At 38.9% G+C, this 13,159-nt stretch overlaps 1 protein-coding gene and 1 pseudogene across 2 annotated transcripts; one reads left to right on the plus strand and one right to left on the minus strand.

Annotated features, from left to right (window-relative positions):
* The first annotated feature begins 3,339 nt into the window (after nt 1-3,339).
* On the plus strand, nt 3,340-6,377 carry LOC101300423 (histone deacetylase HDT1-like). Its single transcript, XM_004293990.1, has 9 exons — nt 3,340-3,437; nt 4,017-4,087; nt 4,180-4,391; nt 4,866-4,879; nt 4,958-5,020; nt 5,096-5,256; nt 5,378-5,446; nt 5,555-5,651; nt 5,917-6,377. The coding sequence occupies exons 1-9, from the start codon at nt 3,425-3,427 to the stop codon at nt 6,108-6,110; spliced, it is 894 nt and encodes a 297-aa protein (XP_004294038.1). The 5' UTR covers nt 3,340-3,424; the 3' UTR covers nt 6,111-6,377.
* A 1,023-nt stretch (nt 6,378-7,400) lies between these two features.
* Nucleotides 7,401-12,168, minus strand: LOC101307290 (annotated as a pseudogene). The gene is made up of 7 exons (XR_184373.1): nt 10,720-12,168; nt 10,509-10,640; nt 8,761-9,198; nt 8,596-8,659; nt 8,350-8,489; nt 7,935-8,242; nt 7,401-7,853 (listed from the first exon to the last, which is right to left on the minus strand). The product of XR_184373.1 is annotated as a probable ubiquitin-conjugating enzyme E2 24-like (transcript).
* Nucleotides 12,169-13,159: the final 991 nt, after the last annotated feature.

Below are 13,159 nucleotides of genomic sequence, written 5' to 3' on the forward strand. Positions count from 1 at the left end.
GGGGGGGGGGTTTCATGAATGAATTTAATTACACCAAATTACTACAATTATGGGGAGGTTTATATGGTGATTAATGGAGATTGATATTAATGCTAGGGGGGTCCGGACCCCTTCATTACATAATGTAGTTCCGCCCCTGTCCATGGATAACCGAGCTCGTACTTCTACTCGTGAAATTGTGATGGGTCATTACGTTTTCGCTCCTTCATTTCATTTTGAGTCTGAATTTGTAAGATTCCATATGCTTTTCAAGTTTTGCATGCCCAGCACATTCGTTGATTAGGTCTTCTGATTTTTTTTTTTTTCAGTTCAAATGCAACTCTTTCTTACTCTTCTTTGGAAATTGGGTTCATCCCTTTCTTTTGGTATTCGCTCTTTCATTGGCCAAAGACTGGCGATTGTAGTTTCTGGAGGAGTAAGAGTAGTGTAAAGAAAGAGGAAGAACACACATGAAGGAATGAGACATGTGATGTAAATTGAAAATTAGACAGGGTTGTTATGGGTATATTCGAAATTTTTATTAAACGTCCACCTTTTTTTCTGAGGTCCATAAATGCAGAAATATAAAAGCAGCTAAGTTGCTGCTTCTCAAATGTGCGGTAGATGACTGCAATTTTCGTTAAACGCAGGTCTTATCTAAATAACGAAATGGGGCAGAATGTTCAAATAAGTGTGGATAAACGATTTTTTTCCTCAAAACGCAATAACAAACGGGGCCTTAGTAACACAACAGCTCTTTAACACCAAATAGACAAGAAAATTTCAATCCTTCCATATTCTGTTTAAACCTCTCTTTTTTAATATATATATATATATATATATATTAATAATTGATGATGTGGCGTGTCAGAGGCTGAGGTGGCGTGTCGATCAACGTGTCGGGATGTGTCGAAAAAGTCAACATTTCCCGACATGCCACGTGGCGTGTCAGCGTGTCAGACAGGTGTCAGGCCATATCGGGCGTGTCAGACACTCCGATACTGCAAGGGTGTGAAGTGTTCGTGCAACATAGGTGAGAACTAATCATCAATCAAATTCAAGTGGTAAGTTTGAAAATAAAATAAAAATGTGTGGATAAGAAAATAATTGGGGTGTGTTAATAGCAAAAAATGTATGTTAATAGCAATACCCAAAAAATAATGCTCCTTATTCAAAAAAATTTTTTTTGTTAATTTAGAGATATGAGCAGAGCCATTAATAGTAAAAAGTATATTAGTATAAATTAGAAAAATTAGAGCACTATTTATCAAATTGAAAAGTTATTAAAACACAAACTAGTAAAGAAAACAATAATTACACCTAAAATTCTTGTATTTTTTCAGACCTAGCCGCTCTGCTAGGGTTTCGTCTCTTTTGTCGAAAAACAAACTCAATGGCTGCTGCTATTGAATCCTTGGGATCGGCTTTTCAAGCCGCTTCATCTAGACTACTGCTCTCTGACTCTTCTCGCATCAAGATCGATGTTGAGAGAGGCGGAGCTGTTCAGGAAGACCATGCTTATCTGGTGGGACGCCTTCTGGGTCCAAAAAAAAAATTTCCAAGATTCAAAGGGACGATCCCGACGATCTGGAGAATGAAGAGAGGCCTCTCGGTGTCGGATTCAGGCGACCGGTTTGTCTTCCAATTCGAGCGTGTTGCAGAACGAAACCGAGTCTTGCATGGAGGACCCTAGCACTACAGAAACACCATGTTGGTGTTAGGGTTGTATGATGGGAGGGGAGATCCGGCTGCCGTCCCTCTGAATATATTAGAGACATGGGTGGCTGTGGAAGGCCTTGTTCATAATTTGAGGAACCCTAAAGCCTTAAATATGGTGGGATCTGGATTAGGTCGAGTTATTCGATTTGATCAGACTGCGCTCAAGAGAAAGGAAGAGGTTCAAAGGATCAGACTGGAGTTTGATGTGCGAAGGCGCATCCGAGTTTGGCAGGAAATTGAGTTCGAGATGGATGGAATAGTGGCAGAGGTGGATCTCACCTTTGATAAGGTGAAGGGTTTTTGCCGATTGTGTGGTTTGTTCATGCATGATGCAATGGGGTGTGATCATCTGATTCAGAAGGAGAGGGAGGCGCTGAAAGCCCCGTCGGAGGCAGCGATGAGTCATTTGCCACTATTCTCGAAGCCAATCGGACGTGCTGTGCCGAAAGCAAAGATGGCTAGGGTTTTGGCGCCTATCAATTTCAACTCACATCGTTCTGGTACATCTGGGGGTAGTGAGAATTCAGTTCTCTCCCCTATAAAAAAGTCTAGAGCTCTAGAGGTGTCATCTGATGCTACAACAACCAAAGTTCCTGCTACTGCTGTTCAGAATACAGTAATTCCGATGGCTGGAAAGGAAGTGGTGGCGATTGGTACGACCTCAGAGGTGATACCGATGGTGCTGGACAAGGGAGTGCCGAACAAGATCATTGGTAAGAAGCATAGTGGCGTGGAATGCGAGAGGACTGGGAAAAGGTACCTAAAGTTCCCCGAACCATCCTTGGATATTGTGAATGTTGGGATTGCTTTGGCTAATGACACGGGGAAGCTGATTATTTCTCCCCAGAAAAAGAAGAAGCTAGGACGTCCGTTTGGAAGCAAAAATCGTTCCAAGGAAGAGCTAGAGCTGGCAGCGGCGGCTCAACCAAAAAAGTGGAAGACCCACAAGAAAACTAACTCCTTTGGTACCAAGGGGAGCAAAGAAGCACCTAGTTCTGATGAGGGTGTGATCAAAAATCCTGCTGAGGCGAGTGATAAGGCAGATTTTGAGATGGTCACTTTCGAAGGCTCTACTTCGACTAGTGAGTTAAGGAAGGAAACTGACGGCTTTGAGGCTCCGGTGGTGGGAGTAAATGAGAGTGTTTTGCCTCAAACTGCGAAAGGGAGTGCGTCTGGCACTCTGAATCCGGAAAAGATTTAATCTTTGATTAGGTCCAGGTAACTAGTTTTTTCGTGGAAGCTTGATTTTTTTCTTCGAAACCTAGTGTACCTGTAAAATAAAAGTGCTTAACCGAACAAGGTGGGTGTACTTAGAATTTCATAGCTTATGCTTATCTAGTATAGGATTTGCAATTCTGCAAGACGATGTTTTTTGCCGACCCCAATGGGGTACGTCGTCTTTGTACTGCTTGCTCTGATTTAAATTGAATGACCTTTTGATCAAAAAAAAAAAAATCAAATTGAAAAGTTGAAAACCTTAGAGAGCAAAAGAAAATAGCATAGTACAGTTTTGGAAAGTCCAAAGAGGAAATCTTCTTATGTAAAAAAAAAAGCCCAAGCCCATGAGGAAGGGGAAAACCCTAGAGCCCTAACCTGGCGGCAACTCCCTTATAAGAGGCCCTTTAAACCCTCACTCATGTCGCCTCTTTCATCCGCGCTCAAAGTCTTCCTCTCTCTAAACCCAAAGCCAAAACCCTAGCTTCCTTCCTTCTCTCTCTCGCTTTCAATGGAGTTCTGGGGTAAGCCTCTCTCTTCTTGTTCTTCGCATATCGTTTCTCCATGGATTTGTCTCGTTTGTTGCGAATACCGCTTGTTTCATTTTTGATATGTTTTGGGTTTATGACGGTTTGAGATACTGAGACTTTGTTTTGGGGGTTTAAACCCCTTTTTTTGTTGTGTCTCTGTAGGCTGTTGTGTTATTCTCGCTTGCTGTTGTTGTCGATTTGGTTGTCCTATGTTTTACTGGCTCTGCAATTTTATGTGGTGGTATTTTTGTTGTGTTTTTGTAGAGGTGTAGGGTTTCGGGTTTAGGGCTTTTGACCTGCTCCATGTGTTGGATTGTTATGCAGACTGTGTATGCAATTTTGATGTTTGCTCTCAGTTTATGTTGTTGGGTTGTGCGGCTGTTAGGGTATATCGGATTTTTCAGATGCTTTCTGTTTATGTTCTATCATGTTGTGTGATAAAACATGTTTGTACATATTAAGGTTTCCTGGTTTGGTTCTTTAAGGTTGCTCCATCTGTTTACAACTTTTTTGCTCTGTAGTTTTTTTTCTCTGTAGGAAGGTTTGTTAATAGCTGACTTTTCTTAACTGCAGGTGTTGAAGTGAAGGCTGGAGAGCCCATGAAGGTGAAGCCAGACCTTGGCAATGTGGTGCATTTGTCACAGGTTTGTTTATTGTCTTGTCTCTGCTTTTAAATTAAAACTACATTGAATGCTTTGTTGTTGGGGTGTTTACAAGTTGGCTGCTTGTTCTGTAGGCTTGTCTAGGCGAGGCAAAGAAGGCAGCTGACAGTGTTGTCATCTATGGAAAGGCCAAAGAGCAGAAGCTTGTGTTGGGACATCTTATTCCTAGCCAAATCCCTCAGTTGTCATTTGATTTGGTCTTTGACGAGGAGTTTGAGCTCTCCCACAACTGGAAAAACGGCAGTGTCCACTTTGCTGGTTATCAATCTGTGATGGGTGATGATGAATATCCTTTTACTACATCTCTTTAATATTTCTCTTTATCAATTATTGAAAATTTTGAATAAAACTGTATTCTTTTAAAATTTTGTTTTCAAAATAGGAAGTCAGCATTTGTAGCCATAAGGCCGTAAGGTCCATATGGCAAGTTTTGAGTTTTATGTACTTTAAAGTTTTTTCAAGTAATGATTTGGATTATGAAAAGTAGTAATTTGGGAGTTGAACATCAATGTGGAATGTGTCTTTCTGAAATCAAGTTATGTCGTACTTTTCCTCTTTGTTTGTACACTACATTTTATTTGGATTTCATTTCTTCGCATTTGAACAGATTACCAGACTAACAAATATTCTTTTTATTCTCATGTTATTTGATTTTGAAACACCTTTGAAATTTTCTTATGTTGATAAAGGAAGTATAGAACCTATTGTTGCTTTGTATCAACCATTGGTTTCCTTGACTGAATGCTGTCCTTTCCGCCACTGATAATTCGAGTGGTGAGTACAACTTAATTTGTCTGATAGGGTTTTTTGGTCGTTGAATGTATTATTTATTTTTCTTTCTCCTTGTTGTAGAGTATGATTCTTCAGATTCAGAAGAAGAGGAGGAAGAACTCCCAGTGATTGCTACAGAAAATGGTAAATGCTGCACTTTGTTTTTATTTTTTTGGCATTTTTGTTTGATCAGTTAATTTATTATTTTTGTTTGTTCAGGAAAAGTTGAAAATGCTAAACCAGCTTCAGCTAAGAACAATGCTGTCAAACCTGAATCTTCTGGAAAGCAAAAGGTCAAGATTGAAGAACCAACCAAAGATGAGGTTGATGAAGACGAGTCTGCTTCTGACATGGATGACTCAATGGACTCAGATGACATGGTATCAATCTAAATTTGTATTTGCTATTACAATCTGTCATGTCTCACTTACCTGTAAATGTCCTTTGAACGTTTTACTGTTTATGAATGTTGTATTAATCAACTTTTTACGTTGTCTGTAGGATGATTCTGATGATGAAAGTGAGGATGATTCTGATGAGGAAGATGAAGAGACACCAGCCCCTAAGAAGGTATTTATTTTCTTTAGGTGGTCTTTGAGTTTTTTGGGTGCGCATTTATTGTGTGGTTATATCATTTGTATATTAATTTTGTTATTCTGTTTGTTTTCAAACTTGAAGCCTGAATCTAAGAAGAGAGCCCAAGTCTCTGAATCAGCCAAAACTCCTGTTTCTGCTAAAAAGGCAAAGATAGACACCACTACTCCTCAGAAGACTGGTACTATCTCTCTCTTTCTCTCTCTCTCTCTCTCTCTGTCTTAGATGATCCTTTTAGTTTCATGGTGTAGGACCTTGTCAGTTGTATTTCTAGTTTCCTGTTAGCTTTATAGATTGAGAAGCTTCATATTGTTACAGTGTCTGATACACAAGGAGTTTGGTTTACTGTGCTGTTTTGAGGCCTGGTGTTTTTGCCCATCTGTTGATCCCATACTGTCTTTTCTAGACTTTGGCTGATCTGGTTGATTCCTTTTTCTTTCTTATAGATGCTAAGAAGGGAGGCCACACAGACACACCACACCCTGCTAAGAAGGGGAAGACTCCTGCTACTGATAAATCCAAGGCACAAACTCCAAAGTCTGCTGGTGGTAATTTCTCTTGTGGCTCCTGCAGTAAGGCATTCGGTTCAGATGGGGCTCTTCAGTCCCACAACAAGGCCAAGCATAGTGCTGGAAAGTAGAGTGCGAATGTGGCTGAAGCACAGCTTGTTTTTGATATATAATATTTTTGGTATCGAGAGTACAGGGGAAGTTGAAGGGTTTTGGCATTAGCGGATTATCCTCGGGATTTATTTATGGCCTTGTTTTGTTTGAAACTTTTAACTGAATGGTTTAGTGTGCTATTTGGATGTTTTCTCCTAATTTAATTAGTCATTATGCTTATTCCCTGGTTCCTTCATATCATTATTCTAATTTAAGTTAGATTATTGAAGTCTATACTTCAGTATCCAGTTTTCTTTGGCCTCGTACCAAGCTTTTTGATAGTCTTGTCACTTGTGTTCCTTGTGTCTTGTTTTTATTAAATTTATTAATTTTGTTGAGGTGACCGAACCAAGTGTACGTACTTGTATATTGAGATGTCATAGTATGTCACTATATTTTATTGGAGCTTAGAACATGTATCACATCATCGTGGGTTTGTGGGCAGTGAAGTTTGGAATCCTGGTTTGTTGCCAACTCTAGTCATGCACATGCTGGAAGACATAAAATATTTCTCATGAAAAGAGTTTTTTTTTGAAGAAGATTTCTCATGAATAGAGTTGGCAACACACCACGATGATGATATTTGTAACATTGCCAACCGCCGAGCTTAGTCTACTCATTGACAACCGCCGATAGTGTTTTCATTGCCAACCCCCGAGCTTAGTCTCATGATATTTGTAACATTGCTCATGATGCTACATTGCCAACCGCCAGTAGTGTTTTCATTTAATTTGTATACAAAAGAAAGAACTCGAGCTTAGTGTGCTCCTTTTTGTAACTCTTATGACGAATATTAGATATATAGCATTTCCAGTAGCACCGAAAGTTCCAAATTACCGCACATTTCTTGATCTGCCGGCAGTTTCCTATTCACCTTTTGATTACACTTCATATGATATTATCAAGAAGAGAATCTTTACAACCTGCACAATTGATGCCGAAGATGCTATATTTTCTTCATGCTATTCGGTGCAACTGCGTCACACGAAGAAACGGAAGAACATAGCTCTGAAGCATCATATCATGAGAAGATGAGTATCGAAAATCACCAGAAACACACACTGAAGCATCCTGTTTTATTAACCGTTTCATAGTCGTGTCAAGTAAAGATTCTAGGTACAAAACTCTCGACTAATTAGCTTAGCTTTTTTATTCTTATATAGCAAGATTTCTTTCTTAGTACTAAGGCATCCATATATACACACACCAACTCAACACTTGCTTTTCCTTCACAGATTTTACATGCAAGACATAGTACAACACAGATACAATTCAATTTATTTTTATTGCAATATCGACAACTGTGGGAATCGCTTTCTCTCATCTGGTAAAGAGCAATCACACATTCAGAGGCACACACGACCAATCTTACACTCAACACACACATCGACACTGGATTTATTTATACACAGCAGGAATTCATCCCAAGTACTTTGTACTTTGTATATTACAAGCTTGCACCTTTTGCATCGGTCTCATTTCCCTGGTTAGATGAACTGGCTGCAGTCGATTCCTTTGGCAGTAAATGACTCCACTAGTTTCTGAAAGAGCTTAGCAAGCATAATCTTGAACCCAGTAGAGCTTCCCTTACTGTGTTTATCATTGGTTTTCTGAAAATCAACAGCACACCCTATTGGAACCCCCTTCATATATGCCTTACAAGCCAATAGAATATTTTCAGAACGCCGAGTGAAGTTTTCCATCACAAGTCCTTTGAAATGCTGTGCCAACATCATAGTTAGAATAAGTACAAAATATTAGAAGTCAAAGTAAAACCAGACGAGATGAATAGAGCATTGTACCATAGGGGGATTTTGGAGAGAATACAGCATTGTCTTGCAAGTCATAAGGAATGCGTTTTCATTGTAGCTCACTGAGTTTTTCTCTCCCTCAGTTCTTCCCACCTGCTGATCATATCCAGCTTCATTGAAATATGGCCTGTCGTTAAGCACAAGGGCCTGAAGGGAGAGAAGAACTTGAAGAATGTTGGAGCTCCCAGGATTCCAAACTTCACTGCCCGTACCAGTCCACGTGTTAAGCTGAGGCAGACCTTTCCAGACTCATACAAGTTCGGGTTCACACGTAGCCCACCAGAAATGTAGTGTACCGTCTGCATAGAATTTCAGGTATTCATAAAACTTTTCTTAAGGTTGGAATATCTAACAACCATTACTGACAAATAAGAATTGCACAACTAGTCATATATGTATCACTTACTGGTGGGTCATGAGGATACCCTGGTGGAAGAAAAATGTCAAAGAAGAAAAGCCCATCATGATATGGAGTCCCTGGTGCACCAACGATGGCTGCCCTCAGTAGATCCATCCTTTCCTCAAAGGCACGGACATAGATTTGTTCTGTTCAATCACAGCAGAGTTTAATTATTCTATAAGCTGGTTATTAAAGTGCTTACTTAACTAAAGAAAGATGGAAAAGTTGAAGTTGACAAGATGAAGTGCTAACCAGGACGATCTTTCACTAAGATGCTCCACTCTTGCTGAACCTTCTTCATCCAACCCTTTTTCACCTGTGAAGGATAAAATGGAAAGAATTACAATGACCGTCATGAGTGTATGAAACAATGATATAAAAACGGTGTTTTAAAGAACATCTCATCAAGCTTCTAACCTGAGATAATGCCAACTCCTTGCTGACACCATGAAAATGGTGATCTGCACAATCAGCAAGCATGTCAAACTGCCTGAACTGATTAGCACTCTCCTTTTCTTTCAAATATGGAAGATATATGTTCCCCTCAATGTCTTTGCCTTCATGATTCAAATTTTCATTGCCAGAAATATCAGACTCAGAGATTGCATGTGGCTCAGTGCAGATATCACGAGTTTCTACTATTCTTTTCTCATGGCAGAACCCAGATTCCTTTCCAACATCAGAAGTACAGACTGATGGGGAAGGACCTGAAAGTGATGTGTAACCATGAGATCCAAAGAGACTCACAGTAATGCTTGAGAAAAATCCAATGGCAGCTTGAGGAAGGAAATAGGAACTGGACTCGCTAGTTTGCTGTTTGCAACCTTTAGCAACATTATCTAAATTCAAGGAATCCTGGACAGATAAAACTTAGGGGGATTTTCATATACACCTAATTTTGAAGAGTGGTTTTAAATAAAACCCACATAATATTCATTTCTGATAGACATCTAAAATGTATCAATTATGATACATATTATGTCCTATTTTTTCTAAGTTTTACACAATTGCCGCCATTCAGTTATAACATATACACATAATAAATAAGCTTAATTGATGTTTTCTTAAATACCTTGATTATGAGTTTTTCTTTTAACACTAATATTTTTCAATCAATTTGCAAGAATCATGCAGTTTTCTTATTTTTATGAAAATATCTAGGTGAAATGAATACATTCTATGATTTATACACAAAGTAAAATATAATATAAATAAGATATCTGATTATTAGAGTAAAATGAAGAAATTTATAGTGTTACCGTAAGCCTTAAGCCTTAAGCCCTAAGCCCTAAGCCCTAAGCCCTAAGCCCTAAGCCCTAAGCCCTAAGCCCTAAGCCCTAAGCCCTAAGCCCTAAACCCTAAACCCTAAACCCTAAACCCTATACCCTATATCCTAAACCCTAAACCCTAAACGCTATACCCTATACCCTATACCCTATACTCTAAACCTATACCCTAACCCTAAACCCTAAACCCTATACCCTAAACCCAATTTTGGGTTTCTTCTTTTTAGGTATATTATCATATCATGTCCTACTTAATAGGTACATTAGAAATGTAAATGTTCTCTCGATCAGGATGAGAAATGATATAATAATATACCTAAAAAGAAGAAAATCAATCAAAAAACAAGAACGTGTACCTTACAATTAGATATTTTTCGACTATGTAGAGAGACACCAAATGTGAGCTTAAGAATGAAAAGAATCATTCTATTACAAATGACATACTTTTATATATAACATATATATACACTTAAGTTTGTAATAACAAGGTAAGAAATTAAAGAATGTAATTGATTATGATAAAGTTAAATTCAACTAAATTTTAGCTCAATATTTGAGTTTCAAATTGATGTTAAAATTGAGAAAGATACCAAATTTAACTTTAGATCGTTTGAAGGGCAAATCAGAGAAACTAAAAAATAAAGAAAACTATTAATTATAGATATATGTTTTATATAGTAAGCTTGCTTATGTGGAGTGGGTGTAAAATGAAAGAAAAATATGTATGAGTTTATCTTAAAAAAGGTTTAGTATTTTGGGTTTTTATCTAATTTTCTCTAAAACTTATTCAGATTGTTGTGAGGAGAGTCAAGATAATACAGGCTCTCACCACATATTTTCAGTCTTTTGGCATAGAGACAAAAGGAGAGATGGATATACCTTTCCTTTCTCGTTATCAATTTGTTTTTCATGTGGAATTATCTCTATATTCAATTCCTCAGTGTCCTCTTCTGCAGTGATTGCAGCTGAACCTTCGCGTTTATCAAACCGGAAAATTTCACGAGGGGCCACCTGTAAGATCAACAAAGAACTTAAATTAGGATTATGAAGATCAAATGGGAAACCAACACCAGCTCTTAAATAATCATACCTTGCTAGTAATACCAGTTGCCCATCCCACTTCTACCGCACCATCTATGAAGCGCAAAACATTGCCAATGCAAGGTAGGTAACTGTTATCTGTGAACCTTTCTTGATCCCCACCAAAGTTCTTCTCTTTCGGAGCCACCTCCTCAGTCATATTGAACCTTGTGCTCAGATAGATTTTATCAGGTTGTTCATCAAACTGATTCTGGACCATCCTGAACACATAATCTCCAAAACAATAGGAGTAATCCGGGAGCTCAACAAGCTCATAAGCACTTACAACTTCCTCCATCTGCTCTCCCTCTAAATTATTTGCTCCGGAAGCACTAATAGTTTTCCATCCCATCTTTACTGTTCGTTCCTTTGCATCCACACCACGCACAACACCCCACCGTTGGTTGCTGAGCAAGTTTGGATCATCGTAAGTTCCCTTTTCAGGGACAAACTGTTCAGGCCAAAATTCATGATCATTTACAACACTGACCGGAACTAATGTCTGTGAATCCACTTCCAAAGACTGGCTGCCATCTTGCCACAGATTATCAACTTTGGTTTTTGTCTTTGAGATTAAAAAGATTTCCTCAATTTTTGACTTGGGATTTCTTCTCCTAAATCCTCTTTCTGAATTTTCTTGCTTGTTGGTGAGCTGAGTTCTATGAAAAGCCTGCTCTGAGAAACCTTCAATCTCAGCATTTGCAAGCATGCACCAGTCACCAAGCTGCCAATTGGCATGAGAGAAACATGACACCAAAGTCAATTTTTTCAAATCCAGCTGACGTGGAGGAGGAGGAAAATTCGAATCACAACCTACGAGAATAGAGGCAAGCCAATCAACATACACTACACCTCCTTGCAAAGAACAAACAGTTCCCCCGTCTTGATTTTCCCTCCAGTTACCGCATAACCATCTAGTTGATTTGGAAACAGTTGAAAGCATAACCTGTACTCTTTGTCCTGGATAATATGGGTACTGTGGATCTTCAAGTATGTTTGGGGAGATGGGTATGAGCTTCTCTGGATCCACAACAGTCACCATACAATCTGTGCCATCGTCAAATACGATAGCTACACAGTCAACCACTCTGTCCACCCTTCCAAGCCAGGGCCCACAAACAACAAAATCCCCCATTGAAATGGGACGGATCTTTGACAGATTCTTTGAGTCTACATCTTTGATTACATTTCCATTCACAGTCTCCAAATCAACAGACATCTTAATGCCAACAACTTTTCCCATCTGTCCAGATGGATCTCCTACAGAGCACACTTTGTCCCCATATATAAATCCGCTCTCGAATGAGAGGAAGTCATCAATTTTCCCAATGCTTGCCTCAAGGCTAGAAAATAGGCTGCTGGCATGCCCACCATAGAAATAGTCGCTTCCCTCTTGATTCTCATTGCTATCAGTCTCACTGTAACTGTCCCAATCAGAGTCACTAAGAAGTACGTCCATCGTTTAGATGCCTATCAGAAGATGCCCCAGCACAAGTTAGGTGAATTCAATCATATAACTAAAAGTACGTATGCATATGCATCTACAACTACGTGCATGTGTATATGACTAGAGGGTAACAAAATAATAGAAAATGGAAATGAATGAATAACAATTCCCTGCAAGATTTCTCACCTAAGTTGCAAATTGAGAACAAAATTAGTTTTCCAGAGAAACTCATATAAACCTTCGCTCAGTAGCAAGATAGAGTGCTGTCAAAAATGGACACAAACCTGAACAAAATACATGTATAGTTGAGCAACTTAGATTTGTTTAAGTATAGTACTAAGTTAAAGATACGAGGGAAGAACTAAACACAAAAAACTAAATGCATAGTAATGTCATTAACACACCTTCTACCAAGAAATATATCAATAACACTGGCTAATCTTGATCTTATGTTGAAACTCTTGGTAAGCACTGCTACAAGGATCAGATGGTTTGTGTAGCCTTCAGAGGATAGGATGTATTTCCAGGATCATGTGTCAGTGTCTCCAGTAGGGTATTTTCACTACTAAAACTGGAGATCTAATGCCAAAAGGAGATTTGCCCGAGGGCGGTAACCAGAAAGAACAAGAGTCACCGAAGGATTCAAAATGCCAAAGGAGATTTGCCCAAATTGGGTAACAAGAGTCAACAGAGGACTCGAAATGCCAAAGGAGATTTGCCCGATAGGCTATAGGTGGAGAGAAGTTTCAAATAGAGGAAACTTTCCAACAAGAAACTTCTCTCTTCCAACATCAGAAGTACGAATGAATTGCAACTGCCAGATGAGATCTTTCTAGAAGTTGAAGCTTCCCGAAATAGCAAGCAGAATGCCAAGGTGATAGAACCTGATTACAAGTCGAACAAAGATGAACTCTTCTCATCCGCTACACAAGAGAGCCAACCAGAGGGAACTTCAGTAACTTTTGCCAAAGGAGATTGCCAACAGGGCTAATATATATATATA

This window comes from Fragaria vesca, linkage group LG3 (genome assembly GCF_000184155.1).
Source record: "Fragaria vesca subsp. vesca linkage group LG3, FraVesHawaii_1.0, whole genome shotgun sequence".
NCBI classification, from domain to species: domain Eukaryota; kingdom Viridiplantae; phylum Streptophyta; class Magnoliopsida; order Rosales; family Rosaceae; genus Fragaria; species Fragaria vesca.

What these genes read in the sequence shown, in the direction of transcription:
- LOC101300423 (XM_004293990.1), top strand. An exon ending in AGTGATTGCTACAGAAAATG is followed by an intron (nt 5,021 to 5,095) that starts GTAAATGCTGCA and finishes TTGTTTGTTCAG; the next exon opens with GAAAAGTTGAAAATGCTAAA. An exon ending in CACTACTCCTCAGAAGACTG is followed by an intron (nt 5,652 to 5,916) that starts GTACTATCTCTC and finishes TCTTTCTTATAG; the next exon opens with ATGCTAAGAAGGGAGGCCAC.